This window comes from Musca vetustissima, unplaced genomic scaffold, assembly GCF_032173495.1.
Source record: "Musca vetustissima isolate MV318-11 ecotype Yass unplaced genomic scaffold, APGP_CSIRO_Mvet_v1 utg86088, whole genome shotgun sequence".
Classification (NCBI taxonomy): domain Eukaryota; kingdom Metazoa; phylum Arthropoda; class Insecta; order Diptera; family Muscidae; genus Musca; species Musca vetustissima.
In genome coordinates, this window is record NW_026881184.1 from 1 (window position 1) to 20,438 (window position 20,438).

The window sequence follows — 20,438 nt, forward strand, 5'->3', positions numbered from 1 at the left end:
ATGGCCTTTCAAATGGCATCAACCCCATAGACCACCGCCTCCAAAATTTGGCACAGTGGGCCAATAGCAAAAAATACCCTTTGTATTTTAAAATGGCCAAATTTTGGGAGTTGTGGTTGACTTGGGAATAAAAGTGAAACATATTCTAAGAGCTCTTTCGATGACCTTTGAAGTGGCATCAACCCCATAGACCACCGCCTCCAAAATTTGGCACAGTGGGCCAATAGCAAAAAATACTCTTTGTATTTTAAAATGGCCAAATTTTGGGAGTTGTGGTTGACTTGGGAATAAAAGTGAAACATGTTCTAAGAGCTCTTGCGATGGCCTTTCAAGTGGCATCAACCCCATAGACCACCGCCTCCAAAATTTGGCACAGTGGGCCAATAGCAAAAAATACCCTTTGTATTTTAAAATGGCCAAATTTTGGAAGTTGTGGTTGACTTGGGAATAAAAGTGAAACATATTCTAAGAGCTCTTTCGATGGCCTTTGAAAAGGCATCAACCCCATAGGCCACCGCCTCCAAAATTTGGCACAGTGGGCCAATGGCAAAATATACTCTTTGTATTTTAAAATGGCCTAATTTTGGGAGTTGTGGTTGACTTGGGAATAAAAGTGAAACATTTTCTAAGAGCTTTTTCGATGGCCTTACGAATGATATCAACCCTAGAGACCACCGTCTCCAAAATTTCGCACAGTGGGCCAATACCAATTTTCTTGCCCTTGAAGCAAATAGTTTAATTTATTAATATTAATATTTGTGTGCAAATATTCATTAGTATACATTTTAGTTTTATAATATTATATTTATATATGTTAATAGTAGTATATATGTGTTCTAAAATCGAATTTGCATTCACAGCAATCTGTTATACTATATAACAAAACTGTTATATCGCACACAACCACCCAAACTGGTGTGTGCCTTCGCTACTCAAATTCGAATTTATCTTCACGCACATGCTGATAAGAAACCGCACATCTTTTAATTCCAATTATTTTCTCACAAAGGTTGTGCTTGGTATGACTATTTTTTTATTAACAACAAACGTTTCTATTCTCATTACAAGATAGCAAAGAAATTGTTTATTTTCAAAGATAAATATTTATCATCATTATTATTTTATATACTCGATTAAAAAACACACACATACACGAATGATAACTGTTCTATAGTTATGGCTCGTTTAAATATTTAAAAAAGGGTATGCATCTGAATTTTTTTTTGAATGAATATCTTTCATATACATATATTGAAAAAAAAAACATATCGGAAATTAATTATTTCCATGTCAATATTTAATGTAGATAAATATTTGCATTTTGAGAGTGGGCCAAAAATGTAAATATTTAAGCAACAACATAATTAATTAAAATATGGTGGTATGCCTGCCAGCCTGCCTGTGAGTAAACAGTAAATATTGATATTTATATTAATGTTTTTAAAAACAAATTAAGCAGGTATGTCCATCATCATATTATGGTATTTAAATTTCCATAAATCATGGCTCGGAGCGCCATTAATGTTAGTTGACATATATATTTAGTTAATGGGACATTGGTCTTAAAAAACAACTAAAATTAATAAAAATGTGTATGACTAAGAAATTGTGTGTTTTGATCTCTGATATTAGAAAAATCGTAGCCTACCAAAAAATTCCCAATAAATCAATCATGGAATTTTTGGAAAAAATCTTAGTCGATATAATATGACATAGATATCAGTCTCGGTATTTTTCAGTGGAAGCAAGGAATTAAAGTCCAAATGATCTATGACAAAGATTATGTCACATTTCAGTTTCCGGTAAAATTCCATTCAATTAAAAAATATCATAATGGATTGGAAAATTCCACACACCACAATATTCAATAAACGTGTAAGGAAAGGTATATATAAGTCTTGGAAAAATATTCCTTAATAAATTCACGCCTCATATAGGCCTTGAAAAAATGTTCTTTAACGATTGAGACAAAATTTTGCACAGAGTACTGAATAAATCTAGACTAATGTGTGCGAAGTTTTGTTGAAATCGGTTCAGATTTAGATTAAGCTCCATCCGTCCGTTTCGTCCGATTTTATGTGAGAGATGCACCAAACTTTCAATATTTGTCCGATTGAGAAAACAATTTTGTCCAGAGTACTGAATTAGGTCTAGACTGATGACTGCGAAGTTTTGTGGAAATCGGTTCAGATTTAGATATTGCTTTCATATATTTTTTTATCCCATTTTATCTAAATACTGCCCAAACTCCTAATATTTGTATAAATCCAGACCAAATTTCGCTCAGAGTACTGAATTAGGTCTAGACTAATGTTGTTGGAATCGGTTCAGAATTAGTGATAGCTCCCATATATAGTTGCATCCGATATTATGTGAGTGATGCACCAAACGCCTAATATTAGTCCGATTGAGACAAAATTTTGCACAGCGTACTGAATTAAGTCTAGGTTCAGATTTGGTTATAGCTCCCATATATATTTTCGTCCGATTTTATGTGAATGATGCACCAAACTCCCAATATTTGTCCGATTGAGACAAATTTTTGCACTGAATTAGGTTGAAGTCAGTTCAGATTTAAATATAACTCCCATATATAGTTTCGTCCAATTTTATGTGATTGATTCATCTAAATCCCGGTTTAAATATAACTCCCATATATAGTTTCGTCCAATTTTATGTGATTGATTCATCTAAATCCCGGTATTAGTCCGATTGAGACAGGCTTTTGGTATAGCTCCCAAATATATGAATTCAAAATTGTCATTACTTCGATGAGCCAAATTTTCCAAGGAATAAAATTGTATGTATGTATATACCCTGTTCTCCCCCCATATTTAAATACATTGTATGGATTGGGTGTATGTTTGTACATCTACATCGATATATTTAAATATATTTAGATAAAATATATGCTAATTGAATTTGTCTATTCTTTAATAAATTCACGCCTCAGTTGGCCCTTGAAAAAAATTCTTTAATAAATCCACGCCTCAGTTGGCCCTTGAAAAATATTCTTTAATAAATCCACGCCTCAGTTGGCCCTTGAAAAATATTCTTTAATAAATCCACGCCTCAGTTGGCCCTTGAAAAATATTCTTTAATAAATCCACGCCTCAGTTGGCCCTTGAAAAATATTCTTTAATAAATCCACGCCTCAGTTGGCCCTTGAAAAATATTCTTTAATAAATCCACGCCTCAGTTGGCCCTTGAAAAATATTCTTTAATAAATCCACGCCTCAGTTGGCCCTTGAAAAATATTCTTTAATAAATCCACGCCTCAGTTGGCCCTTGAAAAATATTCTTTAATAAATCCACGCCTCAGTTGGCCCTTGAAAAATATTCTTTAATAAATCCACGCCTCAGTTGGCCCTTGAAAAATATTCTTTAATAAATCCACGCCTCAGTTGGCCCTTGAAAAATATTCTTTAATAAATCCACGCCTCAGTTGGCCCTTGAAAAATATTCTTTAATAAATCCACGCCTCAGTTGGCCCTTGAAAAATATTCTTTAATAAATCCACGCCTCAGTTGGCCCTTGAAAAATATTCTTTAATAAATCCACGCCTCAGTTGGCCCTTGAAAAATATTCTTTAATAAATCCACGCCTCAGTTGGCCCTTGAAAAATATTCTTTAATAAATCCACGCCTCAGTTGGCCCTTGAAAAATATTCTTTAATAAATCCACGCCTCAGTTGGCCCTTGAAAAATATTCTTTAATAAATCCACGCCTCAGTTGGCCCTTGAAAAATATTCTTTAATAAATCCACGCCTCAGTTGGCCCTTGAAAAATATTCTTTAATAAATCCACGCCTCAGTTGGCCCTTGAAAAATATTCTTTAATAAATCCACGCCTCAGTTGGCCCTTGAAAAATATTCTTTAATAAATCCACGCCTCAGTTGGCCCTTGAAAAATATTCTTTAATAAATCCACGCCTCAGTTGGCCCTTGAAAAATATTCTTTAATAAATCCACGCCTCAGTTGGCCCTTGAAAAATATTCTTTAATAAATCCACGCCTCAGTTGGCCCTTGAAAAATATTCTTTAATAAATCCACGCCTCAGTTGGCCCTTGAAAAATATTCTTTAATAAATCCACGCCTCAGTTGGCCCTTGAAAAATATTCTTTAATAAATCCACGCCTCAGTTGGCCCTTGAAAAATATTCTTTAATAAATCCACGCCTCAGTTGGCCCTTGAAAAATATTCTTTAATAAATCCACGCCTCAGTTGGCCCTTGAAAAATATTCTTTAATAAATCCACGCCTCAGTTGGCCCTTGAAAAATATTCTTTAATAAATCCACGCCTCAGTTGGCCCTTGAAAAATATTCTTTAATAAATCCACGCCTCAGTTGGCCCTTGAAAAATATTCTTTAATAAATCCACGCCTCAGTTGGCCCTTGAAAAATATTCTTTAATAAATCCACGCCTCAGTTGGCCCTTGAAAAATATTCTTTAATAAATCCACGCCTCAGTTGGCCCTTGAAAAATATTCTTTAATAAATCCACGCCTCAGTTGGCCCTTGAAAAATATTCTTTAATAAATCCACGCCTCAGTTGGCCCTTGAAAAATATTCTTTAATAAATCCACGCCTCAGTTGGCCCTTGAAAAATATTCTTTAATAAATCCACGCCTCAGTTGGCCCTTGAAAAATATTCTTTAATAAATCCACGCCTCAGTTGGCCCTTGAAAAATATTCTTTAATAAATCCACGCCTCAGTTGGCCCTTGAAAAATATTCTTTAATAAATCCACGCCTCAGTTGGCCCTTGAAAAATATTCTTTAATAAATCCACGCCTCAGTTGGCCCTTGAAAAATATTCTTTAATAAATCCACGCCTCAGTTGGCCCTTGAAAAATATTCTTTAATAAATCCACGCCTCAGTTGGCCCTTGAAAAATATTCTTTAATAAATCCACGCCTCAGTTGGCCCTTGAAAAATATTCTTTAATAAATCCACGCCTCAGTTGGCCCTTGAAAAATATTCTTTAATAAATTCACGCCTCAGTTGGCCCTTGAAAAATATTCTTTAATAAATTCAAGGGCTTGAAAAAATATTCCTATTTATATATGACTTCGTAAGTTCGCTTGTTGGAGGTAGGTTGGTACTGACGAGACGATGTCAGGTATCTTAACACCTCAATGACAACAATTTCGTTTTTGTTCTTGTTGTTGTACTTTTTTTGATAAATGTAGATAATGACAACTTGATTGATGTCGTAGTTGTCCAGAAAAAAAAAACGCTAACAAGAAATCTGATTAGATCTGCTTTATGATCGGTAATTAACAGACAATTTTATTGTTGTTATACATTAGCACCTGCATTTTGGTCTGTAAAAAATATGTCGCATATTAGAATAGGAAATAGATATTTTATGGTGAAAAGTCTTATGGCCAAATTCTACACTTGACGAGGGACAGCATTCAAAATTCGATAGAAATTCGGGTATATAAAGAAAGAAGGTCTTAAGGGGAGTACTTCGATTGACTATACTAAGCTCGGCAGGATTCCAATATTAGGCATTTCATATAAACTTTGAATAAAGTCTTTTTTAAAAAATCCACGCCTTGGATAGGCCTTGAAAAAAAGTCTTCTTAAAAAAATCCACGCCTTGGATAGGCCTTGAAAAAAGTCTTCTTAAAAAATCCACGCCTTGGATAGGCCTTGAAAAAAGTCTTCTTAAAAAAATCCACGCCTTGGATAGGCATTGAAAAAAGTCTTCTTAAAAAAATCCACGCCTTGGATAGGCCTTGAAAAAAGTCTTCTTAAAAAAATCCACGCCTTGGATAGGCCTTGAAAAAAGTCTACTTTAAAAAATCCACGCCTTGGATAGGCCTTGAAAAAAGTCTTCTTTAAAAAATCCACGCCTTGGATAGGCCTTGAAAAAAGTCTTCTTTAAAAAATCCACGCCTTAAATAGGCCTTGAAAAAAGTCTTCTTTAAAAAATCCACGCCTTGGATAGGCCTTGAAAAAAGTCTTCTTTAAAAAATCCACGCCTTGGATAGGCCTTGAAAAAAGTCTTCTTTAAAAAATCCACGCCTTGGATAGGCCTTGACAAAAGTCTTCTTTAAAAAATCCACGCCTTGGATAGGCCTTGAAAAAAGTCTTCTTTAAAAAATCAACATCTCTGATTTCATTTCCACACACAGGTGGTGCTGTTTTGTAATCAATAAAAATTTGTTTCGACATCATTTGACTGAAGATATAGAACAAGTAGTTGCGATTATATGGGAGCTACCTTCTCAGAACTTTTCTTTTGATTTGATTGTATTTTATATGGGAACGGGGGAGGGGGCAATTAATCAAGTATGGACACTTTAAATTGATCCATTATAATCGACGACATTATAAACAAGAAAATATATTAACCTCATTCATTAATGGAAAGTGAACTAAGAATTGGTCACAGTGATTGATGAGCGTGTGCAGAAGTGGCACCATAGAAACACCTAGAGACTGGGGTCAGTAACGTACGTCAGTCAACAGTGCGACAAACCCCATTCAAAATGTTATGTTATGTCGTCATAGGATGGTATTTCTTAATCGGCAAATTATCGCTACCTCCACTCACACCGAAGTCATGCATTTCGATTAGATCCCCATCATGTTCGTTTTATTTCGTTAATTTCATTTAATTATCTTTTTCGCTAATAAAAAAAATATTGTCATACTAATAGCTTTGATTTTTTATTTCTACTTTCAGATTTAATCCTTAACTCGACGCCATGAAGTTTGCCGAACATTTGACGGCTCACATAACGCCGGAATGGCGTAAACAATATATTAACTATGAGGTATGATCAGCAGACATGATATCTTAATCTTAATATATTTATTTATTTGTTTTTGCAGGAAATGAAAGCCATGTTATACATGGCCGTTGAAGAGGCGCCATCCGTCGATAGCGTTGAAGATGAAGTACTTAAACGACACTTTGCCAATTTCGATGAGAATTTCTTCCACTATTGTGATAAAGAGCTAAAGAAAATCAACACTTTCTATTCGGAAAAATTGGCCGAGGCCACACGTAAATTTGCCACACTCAAAGCTGAATTGAAAACCTGTATCGAAGAGTCTGAACGTTCGGCCAAGAAGTCGAAATCATTAAAAAAGACTGCTGGTTTACCGCATCGTAAAGCCCAAGAGCTGAAGCTAGCCTTTAGTGAATATTATTTGAGTTTAATTTTGTTACAAAATTATCAAAATTTAAATCACACCGGGTTCCGTAAAATCCTAAAGAAACATGATAAACTATTGCGTGTGGATAGTGGTGCCAAGTGGCGTCAGGATCATGTTGAAGCATCACATTTCTTTACGAACAAAGATATTGATAATATTATCAATGAAACGGAATCGATGGTTACCAATGAATTGGAGGGTGGTGATCGTCAAAAGGCAATGAAACGTTTACGTGTACCACCACTCGGCGAACAACAGAGTCCATGGACCACGTTTAAAGTGGGTCTGTTTTCGGGTTCGTTTATTGTTTTGGGTATTGTGGTGGTATTGTCGGGTAAGTTTTACTTTATTTCGCTTTACTTTTTACAAAAACAAAAATGAAATTTGGGCAAAGAAATTTTAAAGAAATTGAAGTCAAATTCCAAAATTCAGCAGTGATTAGATTTACTTTTGTAAAAATTAAAAATACAAATATCGCCACAAAGTGCTATTCCAAGGGAAATTTCAGTGTTTTAGGTTTAGGCTAAAATCTTCCATTAAAAACCGTTTTAGATAGTTGATGTCAATGATAGATATTTTGTATATTGAATTTTAATATAGGTCACTGAACAATATAAATCGGAATATGTAGTCTATATCCATAAAAAGTACAGTAGCAAATTTGGTAATATGAAATAATGGACAATAATTTGAAGCATTTTCAAATTGGCCTCAAATCTCCAGCTAAACTTAATTTATGGTGGTTAATGTTAATGAAAGTTGTTTTCTAAATCGAATTTTAATATGGGTCCCTGAACAACGGACATCGGAATATAGTATATATATACAAAAAAATATATCAACAAATTTGGTTAGTTAAAAAAAGTTATTATTGTTCTTTTTGAATTTAATGGTTTTTTTCAAATTGGTCGCAATTCTGCAACTAAACTTCACATTTGATGGATGTTGTCAATGAAAGATATCTTGAAAATCGAATTTTACAATAGGTCTCTGAACAAAATAAACCGTTATTTATAGCCTATAACTATAAAAAGTGCCGTAACTAATGTGATTAGATAAGAAATAATAACGATTTTGATACATTTTCAAATTGAGCCGAATTTCCGACTTAAACCTAATTTTTGGTGGGTGATGCCAATGAAAGACATCTTCTAAATCAAATTTCACTAAAGGTCACTGAACAGGATGAATCGCTATACATAGTATATAACAATAAAAAATAGCATAACAAATTTAATTAAGTAACCATTTACAAATGTTTATTTTTAATTTCATACATTTTCAAATTGGTTCCAAATCTTCAATTAAACTTCTTTTTTTGAGGATAATGTTAATGAAAGATATATTCGAATTAAGAAATCGGTATATGTTTAAAAGCACCGCAACAAATTTGGTTATGTGAAATAACGTAACGAAATATTAAAAAAATGTTTGACGATAATAATGTTTGTGGCCAAATCTCCGTTAAATTTGCAATTTAGCATGATGATGTCAATGGAAAAAATATTTTATATCAGATTTCACGATGGGTCTCTGAATAACAGAAGTCGCTATATATAATAATATATACATTAAAAAAATATCGAAATAAAATTGTATTAAGATAAAATTCTCTGTTATATTTAAATAAATTTAGTATTTTAGATTTTGTCCAAAATCTCTATTAAATCTCCAATTTCGGAGTTTGGTGTTAATAGAAAATGTATTCTATATGAAATTTCACTATATCGGAATATATTGTAGAAACCATATTAAAATATTGAAACACCTTTATATAAATATAAATTTATTTTTTATATTGGACCAAATAGAGTAATTTCGATTTTGACCCAAAATATAGACCAAAACATAACTTTTTGAGAATGATGCCAATGGAAAAAATATTCTGCATCGAATTTCACTATAGGTCTCCAAGCAAATAATACCGGTATATTTAATATACACATTTTTAAAATACCCTTAAAATTTGTATTAAAAAGGATTTTGGCAAAAATCTCCATTAAATCTTCAATTACGGATTTTGGTGTCAATGGAAAATTTATTCTATTTAAAATTTCACTATGGGTCCACAAACAAAAGAAGTCGGAATATATTGTAGAAACCATATTAAAATATTGAAACAACTTTGTATAAATATAAATTTATTTTTTTATATTGGATGAAATATAGTAATTTCGAATTTCTGCAAAATCTTGCCCAAACCATCAATTTCAGACGATGATACCAATGGAAAAAATATTCTACATCGAATTTCACTATGGGTCGCTAAACAAAATAAGTCGGTATATATAATATATAGCTTAGTATGATAACCTTAAAAAATCATTTCAAAAGCAAATTCATCATTATATTTGATCAAATATAGAGTTTCCGATTTTGGTTAAAATCTTTCATAAATCTTCAATTTAGGAAATTATGTCAATGGAAAATGTATTCTACATCGAATTTCAGTGAAGGTTTCCGAACAAAATAATTCTGTATATGCGATATAAAATAAGAATACAGCAGTATTAAATTGTATTCTTTGAAAAAAAAACATTTAATTGTTTGAGACTTCTTAAAAATATGGTCAACTGCTACCACATTTTCAAAATCCCCGATTTAAAAAATTGAAATATTTAATTTTGACTTGATTTCCACTTTTGTTGAAATGTCGTGGTCATGATTCATGCAGAGAAATTTTGCGGCAGGAAATAAATGCCTTACTTTGGTAAAGCATTTTAAATATCCCTCATAAATCTCCATTAAATCGTCAAATATATCACAACAAATTATAAAAAATTATATTCTCTTTTTATTTTAAATAATAATGACAGTTTTAAAAATCTCTTTTAAGATAAACAATTTACGTGATTTTTTTCCATGAAAAGCTTTTAAGTGGGTGGCCCATAAATCATTTGTCAATTGTTATTGTAGGGCGGAGTTTCACTCTGTATCTCCTTTATTGTCAATCTTATCTAAGCAAAACTGACCAAGACAATGCATGGATTTTGATGGACTTAATGATAAAAAAAACTGATTTCCTTAGTTGTATTTTTATCTGCGTGGAAAGTTAACAATATTTTGTTCTCAAAATTGATTTTTTGGTTGTAATTTAATTTTCATAATTTTTTGTTTTTTTCTTTTTCCAGCAATTTTCCACGACATAACCGGTGAAAATCTTAAGGTCACCTTCCGTTTGTATCGTGGCCCCTTACTTATTATCGAATTCATCTTCCTCATTGGTGTTAACATCTATGGCTGGCGTTCTTCGGGTGTTAATCATGTGCTTATATTCGAATTAGATCCTCGAAATCATTTGTCCGAACAACATTTAATGGAATTGGCGGCAATATTCGGTGTCATCTGGACCCTAAGTATGTTAAGTTATTTATATTCGGCCAGTTTAAGTATACCGGCATTTATAAATCCCCTAACGTTGACCATTATAATGGTGGCATTTTTAATAAATCCCTTTCATGTGTTTCATCATGATGCCAGATTTTGGTTGCTTAGGATATCGGTGAGTTCAATATCTACTCAAATAATTTATTTTTAATAATTTAAAGTGTATTTTTATTCTTAAATATTATAGGGACGCATGTTTGCTGCCCCATTCTTCCACGTTGGCTTTGCCGATTTCTGGCTGGGTGATCAATTGAATTCACTGACCACAGCCTTATTGGATTTTGAATATTTGGTTTGTTTCTATTTTACAAATGGTAACTGGTTTGAGGCCCGAGATGCCTCCATTTGCATGGAAAAAGATTATATTATTAGGCCGATATTTAATTGTATACCAGCATGGGTGCGTTTTGCTCAGTGTCTGAGACGTTATCGTGACACTCGAGAAGCATTTCCACATTTGGTAAATGCCGGCAAATATTCAACAACATTTTTGGTCGTCATCTTTGCCACCCTCAAGAGTTTCAATAGTCGTAAGTTGAATCAACATTTCCTATGATTTTTTGGAGATTTATAACATTGGTTGACTTCATTTCAGGTTACTACTCCAGTACTTTTGAAAATCCTTACACCTGGTTGTGGATAGCTGCCTCAGTGGTTTCATCACTCTATGCCTACACATGGGACATAAAAATGGATTGGGGCTTATTCGATAAGAATGCTGGGGAAAATACTTTCCTGCGCGAAGAAATTGTCTATTCATCGACGGTAAGTATTTTTCGACAAAAAGTTCAAATAATTGCATTTGTTTAAAAAATGGAGTATTTTCAATTTTGACCAAAATATTGCACAAATTTCAAATTTAGGGGGATGGTATCATTTGAAAAAATATTCTTAACAAAATTTCACTAGGAGTCACTGAACAAAAGAAGTCGATATTTATAATATATACTTCAATAAAATATCCGTTCAAAATTGTATTACTGTTTACTGTATTTGGTAAAATGTAGTGATTTCCATTTTGGCCAGAATCTTTATTAAATCTTGAATTTAGGAGCATGATGTCAATGGAAAAAATATTCTTAATCAAATTTCACTAGGAGTCACTGAACAAAAGAAGTCGATATATATAATAAAACAGTTAAAAAAATTGCAGTACAAATTTGTATTTAGAGGAAATTATATTATTCATTATATGTAGTAAATTGTAGTGTTTCGATGCGGGTCAATATCTTTGACAGATCTTTGATTTTGAAGGATGTTGTCAATGGAAAAAATATTCTATATTAAATTTCACTATAATTCCCCAAACAAAAAAAATCGGTATATATAATACTTATGTTGATAAAACACCCGAACAAAGAAGACAATTCTCCAGTATATTTGGCAAAATATAGTATTTTCGAATTTGACACATATTTCCGATTAATCAGTGATTCAGCAGGATAGTGTCAATGGAAAATATATTCTAGATCAAATTTCACCATGGCTCACTGAAAAGTATAAATCGATATTTGTAATATATACATAGATAAAATATCGGTAAAAAATTTTACCAAGTGGAAATTTTCCACTATATTTGGTAAAATGTACTGATTTCGATTTTGGCCAATATTTCCGATAAATTCTTAATTTAGGAGGATGGTGTCAATGGAAAAAAATTTCTATATCGTATATCACTATGGATCACCGAAGAATGTAATTCTATTTTTGTTATAAATACATTAGTAAAATAGAGGAACAGATTTGTATTTAGAGGAAATTCTTCATAATATATGGTAAAATGTAGTGTTTTCGATTTGAATAGATATCTCCGATAAATCTTCTATTTAGAAGAATGATGTTAATGAAAAATATTTTCTAGATAAAATTTCACTATGGGTCACCGAATAAAAGAAGTCGGTATATAATATTTACTTTAATAAAATATACGATCAAATTTGTAGTAATAGGAAATTCTTTATTATTTTTGGTGTTATTAGAGTTTTTTTTTTATTTTGGCCAAAATTTTCTCAGATATTCAAATTATGAAAATTATTTCAATGGAAAAAATATTCGAAATCAAAAATATTCGAAATTTCACTATGGGTCACCGACCAACAGAAGTCGGTATATCTTATGTATACATTAGTAAATGACGTTAGAAATTTTGTATACAAATTGTTTGGTTAAGTGTTGTTTCGTATGGAAAATAGTAAAATATTTTTTTGAATATAGAAACCCTTTAAAATATATTTTCTTACAATTTTTAATTTATTTCACCTCTTTCCAGGGCTTCTACTACTTTGCCATTATTGAAGATTTAGCGTTACGTTTCAGCTGGGCCGTATCGTTCTATATAACTGAAATGAAGTACTTAAGCGGTGATATTATGACATCTATAACTGGTATACTTGAAGTATTTAGGTAAGTCGAATACACACAACATAATTTATCACAAATAAATAACAAAAAATTCTTTCGCCCCTTTAGACGTTTCGTTTGGAATTTCTTCCGTTTGGAGAACGAACATCTAAATAATTGCGGTAAATTCCGTGCTGTGCGCGATATTTCCATTGCACCCATCGATTCATCAGATCAAACCCTAATACTACGTATGATGGATGAACCGGATGGTGTTATAAATCGTTATACCAAAACAAATCGTCCCAAGCCGAAAAAGACAAAAGATCCCGAGAAGAGAAGTTTATTGCCACCACGTGGTTCTCTGCAGGATCTTACCATAGACATTGATGGTACTAAGAAATTATAGGAGAACGTAATATAATTTACAAAACCCCTGTAATGCAATGTCCACCAGAAAGCCAACAGGAAGGGCTTTCCGATTTACAGAAAAACAAGAAGAAAAAAACTTATATTTTAATTAGTTTAATTTAAGTAATAGAAAGTTTCATTTAAATTTAATATTCTTAATTATGTTTATTTAGAACAATTTTTTTCTGTGTGTTAAAATTATTTGTTCCCACCCCCACTCCCTTCATATATGTTTCTTGTTACATTACATTCCCCCACGCGTGTTTTCCTAGTGTATTTTTTTTTTCAAAAATTTAATTATTTTATACTCTATCCTAACCGTTTCCTATGTAGATAGATAGTGGGCCAAGAGTATAAAATAATCCGACACTGGTATATTTATTTGTTTGCTTTGTTTTTTTCCACTAACTTTAAGTACTTAAAGACAAACATACCTTCCACTCACAAAAAGACTTCCAACAAAATAAAAACTTAATTATATCCCACTCATTAAAACGCCATTAATTAAAAGCGGCAGTATTACTTATAATTGTTACTCTGACTATTCCTATAAAAACCCACAACCCCGCTTACTTGTTTCCAAAACTAAAAAAAAAAACAAAACATATTCTAAGCATACGAAATTACATTCCCATTGGATTATAAAAGTCAATTAAACATATCTTTATAAAAATATACTATATTTTGTTTTTGTTTGTTATTCCTTATATATTTTGTATGATTCGTTTTCATAAATTATTTATAATTTGTTTAAATCTAAAATTTGTATTTTTTTCCTCAAAATGTAGAGAAAGTGCTATACACAAAACGAATTCAAAATTATAACAATAATACTATTTAAAAAAAAATCATCAACAATAACAGCAACAAGAAAAACTAAGTTTTGCTACAAAAAAGAACTTGGCTCATTTTATTGATGAGCCCTAAACCATACATTTTTTTAATTTGTAGGTCACAAAATGTATAAGAGAAAATACAATAAAAAAATCGAAAAAATATACAAAAACTTAATTATAGTATAAGAATAATCATACACATATATACATATTTTTCTAATACTAATACATGTGTAATACGATAACTGATAATAATATTAATAAAAAACACGATATTTAAGTGATAAAATGTTTTAAAAGCAAAAAAGAAAATGAACTGTTTTATTGAATAATTTTCGAAAATATATTCTGTATCATATTTCATTATAGGTCACAGAACAATATAAGTAAATATATAATATATACTAATAAAATATTGGAACAAATTTGTATTAACAGAATATTCATCATGATATTTGGCCCAATATAGTGTTTTCGGTTTTGCCCAAAATCTTCATAAAATCTTAAATTTAGGAGGATGGCTTGAAAGAAAAATTTCTTCTAAATTGAATTTCACTATGGGTCCCCGAACAATAAAATTCGATATGTGTATTACGAACATTAATAAAATAATGGAAAACATGTGTATTACGAAGAAAATTTTCACTATATGCTGTCAAATATAGTGTTTTTGATTTTGGACAATATCTTCGATAAATTTGTTTTTTAGGAGGATGATGGTAATGGATAAAATATTCTATATCGAATTTCACTGTGTGTTACCGAACAATAGAAGTCGGTATATATAATAAATACATAAATAAAATAGTGGAACAAATTTGTATTTATAGGAATTTTTTATTATATTTGATTAAATGTAGTGTTATAGATTTTGGCCAAAATCATTATAAACTATTCAATTTAGGAGAATGGCTTCAAAGAAAAATGTCTTCTAAATCTAATTTCTCTATGGGTCCCCGAACAATAAAAATCAATATGTGTATTACGAACATTAATAAAAAAGCGGCAAACATATGTATTATGAGGAAATTCTTCATTATATTTTGTCAAATGTAGTGTTTTTCGATTTTGGTCAATATCTCCAATAAATCTTTGATTTAGAAAGATGATGTTAATGGAAAAAAATTCTTTATCGAATTTCACTAGAGGTCTCCGAAAAATAGAAGTCGATAAATATAATACATACCTTAATAAAATATCGGAAGATATTTGTATTAGGAGAAAATTCTTCTTGATATTTGGACCAATGTAGGTAGTGGTTTCGATTTCAGCCAAAATCTGTACTAAATCTTTAATTTAGCTGGAATGCTTGAAAGAAAAATAACTTCTAAATCAAATTTGACTATGGGTCCCCGAAAAATAGAAGTCGGTATATATAACACATACATTTATAAAATAGCTGAACAAATTAGTATGCAGAAAAATGTTTTTATTTTACTTAGTCAAATGTACTGTTTTCAACTTTGGCCAATATCTCCGATATATATTTTATTTAGGAGGATGACATCAATGGAAAAGGTGTTCTAGATCGAATTTCACAATGGGTCACTGAACACTAGAAGTTGACAATATTTTTTTATTATATTTGGTCAACTCTAGTGTTGCCGATTTAGGTCAAAGTCTTTGTCAAATCTTCAATTTAGGAGGCTGATGTCAACGGAAAAATTATTCTTGTTCAAATTTCACTATGGATCACTGAACAATATAAGTGTCTATAATAACAATTATTCTTATTTCTGTTTAATATGGTAATCCTGGAAAAAATTGACAATTTGTCTAATTAATTGCGGAACCTGCAATGAAGTTTTCCGAGAAATTGGGTGCCCATTTGACACCGGAATGGCGCCAGCAATATATTTCCTATGTGGTAAGTTATGGATGAAGCTCTAAATACTTTCAATTTTTTTTAATTTAAATCTCTATTTGCAGGATCTCAAAAATATGATTCTAAATGTCATAGAAAATGCTCCCATCTCCCAAATAGTATCCAGCCGTGTCATTGAAGTCTACAATCGCAATTTCGAAGAGGAATTCTTTTTTGAATGTGAAAAGGAATTGCGAAAAATCAACACTTTCTATGCCGAGAAGTTGGCTGAAGCCACCCGAAGAAGTGAAGCTTTGGCCACGTCTTTGGATATTATTGGAGCTGAATTCCGCCTGAAGAAACGTACCCAGTCTCGTTATAGTTTACATGCTAATGCAATGTCGAAAACCTCAAAGAAATGGAAGAAAGCGAAAATGGATGAATTGCGAAATGCCTATAGCGAACTGTACTTAAGTTTGGTTCTTTTACAGAACTATAAGGTTTTGAATCATACCGGATTTCGTAAGATCCTGAAAAAACATGATAAGCTATTGAATAATGATCAGGGTGGCCGGTGGTTTGCTAAAAATGTTGATACGGCATATTTTTATAAAAATAAGGATTTGGATCGCCTTATCGAGGAGGCGGAATATAATGTCACAGAGTATTTGGAAAATGGTGATAGGGCACAGGCCATGAAACGTTTGAGGGTACCTCCGCTCGAAGAGACACAAGATATTGGTACGGTGTTTCGAGTGGGATTTTTCATGGGTGCCTTTACGGTGTTGCTGGCAGCGGTGTTTTTGACAGGTTAGTGGAAAATACTCTCACTAAATTATTTGTTTTTAAATACATTTTTTTATTGCCTTTGCAGATTCTGTTCAGTCTTTAAGCCCTATGGATAAACAATATGGCCTGTTATTATTTCGTGGTCCATTCTATGTGATCATGTATTTGTTTCTCTTGGGTGTAAATGTTTTGGCCTGGCGTCAATATGGTGTCAATCATATTTTGATTTTTGAAATCAATCCCCGAAAGCGTTTGACTTCGTCACACTTGTTGGAGTTGCACGGGGTGTTTGGTGTATTATGGTCTCTCTGTGTTTTGGGTTTCGTTTATGGACAGGAGTTATATTTACCGCGTTATGGATTTCCTTTGATTTTCCTGGTTGTTATGATGGGATTTTTATTTATACCCTTGCCCGTATTTCATTTGAGCGGACGTTTGTGGTTAATGAAGTTGATGGTGAGAAATTAGAGTTTGTTAAATGTTGTGTGTTCGATATTGGCCAATATCCTTGATAAATATTCGATTTAGGAGGATGTTGTCAATGGAAAAAATATTCTAAATCAAATTTCACTAAAGGTCTGTGAACAATAGAAGACGGTATATATAATACATATATTAAAAAAATATCCGAACAAAATAATATTAAGAATACAGTTCTTCGGAAAATTATATAAATGAAGTGTTTTCGATTTTGACCAATATCACCAGTAATTGTTTAATTTAGGAGCATGGTGTCGATGGAAAAAATATTCTAGACCAAATTTCACTATGGGTCGCCGAACAATAAAAGTCGGTATATATAATAGGTACTTTAATAAAATATCCGAACAAATAAGTATTAAGAAGACAGTCCTTCAGAATATCTGATAAAATGTAGTGTTTGCGATTTTGGCCCATATCTCCGGTTAATCATTGATTTAGCAGTATAGTGTCAATGGAAAATATATTCCAGATCAAATTTCACTATGGGTCACCGAACAATACAAATCGGTAATAGATATATTAATAGAATATCCGAACAAATTTGTATTAAGATGACGTTGTTCATTATATTTGGTAAATTTTAGTGTTTTCGATTTTTGCCAATATCTCCGATTAATCTTTAATTTAAGATGATTGTATCAGCGGGAAAAATCTTTTACATCAAATTTCACTATGGGTCACAGAACAAGAGATGTGGGTATATATAATAGATACTTTAATAAAACATCCGAACAAAGTAGTATTAAAAAGACAATTCTTCAGTATATATTGGGCAAAATATAGTGTTTTAGAATTTGGCTCATATCTCCGATTAATCCGTGATTTAGCAGGATAGTGTCAATGGAAAATATATTCTAGATCAAATTTTACCATGGGTCTCTGAACAACATAAATCGATATTTATAATAAATACATTGATAAAAGGGCGGTAAAAATGTTCACTAATTGGAAATTCTTCACTATATTTGGTAAAATGTAGTGCTTTCGATTTTGGCCAATATTTCCGATAATTATTCAATTTAGGAGGATGGTGTCAATGGAAAAAATTGTCTATATCGTATTTCACTATAGGTTACCGAACAATGCAATTACAATTTTTTAATAAATACCTTAATAATATAGCGGTAGAATTAGTATTTAGAGGAAATTATTTATTATATTTGGTAAAATGTAGTGTTTTCGATTTGGGTCAATATCTCCGATAAATTTTCGATTTAGAAGGATGGTGTCAATGGAAAATATATTCTAGATAACATTTCACTATGGGTCTCTGAACACTCGAAGTCGTTATATATAACACATATATTAATATAATAGCAGAACAAATTTGTATTAAGAGGTAATTCTTAACAACACTTCGTCAGATGTAGTGTTTTCGATTTGGGTCAATATCTCCGACAAATCGATGATCTAGGGAAATGACGTCAATGACAAATTTATTCTACATCAAATTTCATTATGGGTCACTGAACACTCGAAGTCGGTATATATAATATATACAGTAATAAAACAACAAAACAAATTTGTATTAGTATTAATTTTTTCTAAATTTGTTTTCCTTAGGGTCGTGTTTGTGCCGCCCCCTTTTTCACCGTGGGGTTTGCCGATTTTTGGTTTGGTGATCAATTGAATTCGCTGGTTTGCTGTCTGTTGGATTTGAAATATATGGTCTGCTTCTATTCCCTACATTCGCAGTGGGGTAAGAATTTCGATCCAAGTAAATGCCTAGAACGGGATTATTTGGGAAATGCCATAATACGATGCCTACCATCATGGTTCCGGTTTGCTCAATCGGTACGAAGATATCGTGATACCGGTTTGGTGCATCCTTTTCTGGTTAATGCGGGGAAATATTTTACCACTTTCCCCACGGTAATTTTTGGAACGTTGATGGCAGTTTATAAAGGTGGGTGCAAGGAACCTTGAGTGGATTTTTTATTTTAATAATTTTGTATTTCTATTCCTTTCCAGCTGATTATCCTTACTTCTTCGATAATCCCTTTGTTTGGTGTTACATTTTGGCAGACATTGTCCAAAGTTTGTATTGCTATAGCTGGGATATTTTGCGAGATTTCAGTTTATTCGAAAACTTTTCGGGCAAGAATATTTTCCTCCGGGATCAGATTATATATCCGGCGAAATTTTATTATTTTGTCATTGTGCAGAATTTATTTTTGCGTTTCTTTTGGGTTATCTCCATGTTTATGACGGTGAATCGAGGAATTGAGGGTTATATTATGGACACTATTGCAGGGTGTTTGGAAATTTTTAGGTGAGTAAAATAATTCGGAAACAATTTTTTCGGTATAGAAAAAAATTTGGAAACAATTTTTTTTCGGTATAGAAAAAAATTCGGAAACAATTTTTTTCGGTATAGAAAAAAATTCGGAAACATTTTTTTTCGGTATAGAAAAAAATTCGGAAACAATTTTTTTCGGTATAGAAAAAAATTCGGAAACAATTTTTTTAGTAAAGAAAAAAATTTGGAAACATTTTTTTGTATAGGAAAAATTTGGAGCTATTTTTTTTCGGTATAGAAAAAAAATTCGGAAAACATTTTTTTCAATATAGAAAAAAATTCGGAAACAATTTTTTCTCCATGTTTATGATGGTGAATCGTGGAATTGAGGGCTATATTTTGGAAACTATTGCAGGGTGTTCGGAAATTTTTAGGTGAGAATAAAATTCGAAAACATTTGTTTCGTATAGAAAAAAATTCGGAAACTATTTTGCGTTTTAGAAAAAAAAAATCGGAACAATTTTTTTCGGTATAGAAAAAAATTCGGAAACAATTTTTTTCGGTATAGAAAAAAATTCGGAAACAATTTTTTCGGTATAGAAAAAAATTCGGAAAAAAATTTTTTCGGTATATAAAAAAAAAAAACAATTTTTTTTTAGAAAAAAATTATTTTTTAATTTATAAAGAAATCAGAAATTTGGTTTCAATTTTTGCAGACGCTATCTTTGGAACTACATACGCCTGGAAAATGAGCACCTCTTCAATGTCGGACAATTTCGAGCTGTTCGTGACATATTCATTGCACCCATAGAGGATGATAAAAGTTCAATAAACTTAGAACGAATGATGGACGAAGAAGATGGTGTGACGAATCGTAAAAGAAAAATTAAATTTCAGGATGATGATAAGGAAGATTAAATTCGATTTTAATAATATTTATTATTTTTTATAAAAGAAAACAAAAACATTAAAAA

General features: G+C 31.6%; 2 protein-coding genes across 2 annotated transcripts; both read left to right on the forward strand.

Annotated features, from left to right (window-relative positions):
- Positions 1-6,663: 6,663 nt before the first annotated feature.
- Positions 6,664-13,311, forward strand: LOC133327210 (solute carrier family 53 member 1). The gene is made up of 7 exons (XM_061535772.1): positions 6,664-6,790; positions 6,849-7,509; positions 10,307-10,677; positions 10,750-11,092; positions 11,158-11,327; positions 12,832-12,965; positions 13,032-13,311. The coding sequence occupies exons 1-7, from the start codon at positions 6,722-6,724 to the stop codon at positions 13,309-13,311; spliced, it is 2,028 nt and encodes a 675-aa protein (XP_061391756.1). The 5' UTR covers positions 6,664-6,721.
- Positions 13,312-15,947: 2,636 nt separating this feature from the next.
- Positions 15,948-20,382, forward strand: LOC133327213 (solute carrier family 53 member 1-like). The gene is made up of 6 exons (XM_061535775.1): positions 15,948-16,016; positions 16,079-16,763; positions 16,828-17,198; positions 18,789-19,131; positions 19,197-19,497; positions 20,181-20,382. Exons 1-6 carry the CDS (start codon positions 15,948-15,950, stop codon positions 20,380-20,382), a joined length of 1,971 nt encoding a protein of 656 aa, XP_061391759.1.
- The last annotated feature ends 56 nt before the right edge of the window (positions 20,383-20,438 follow it).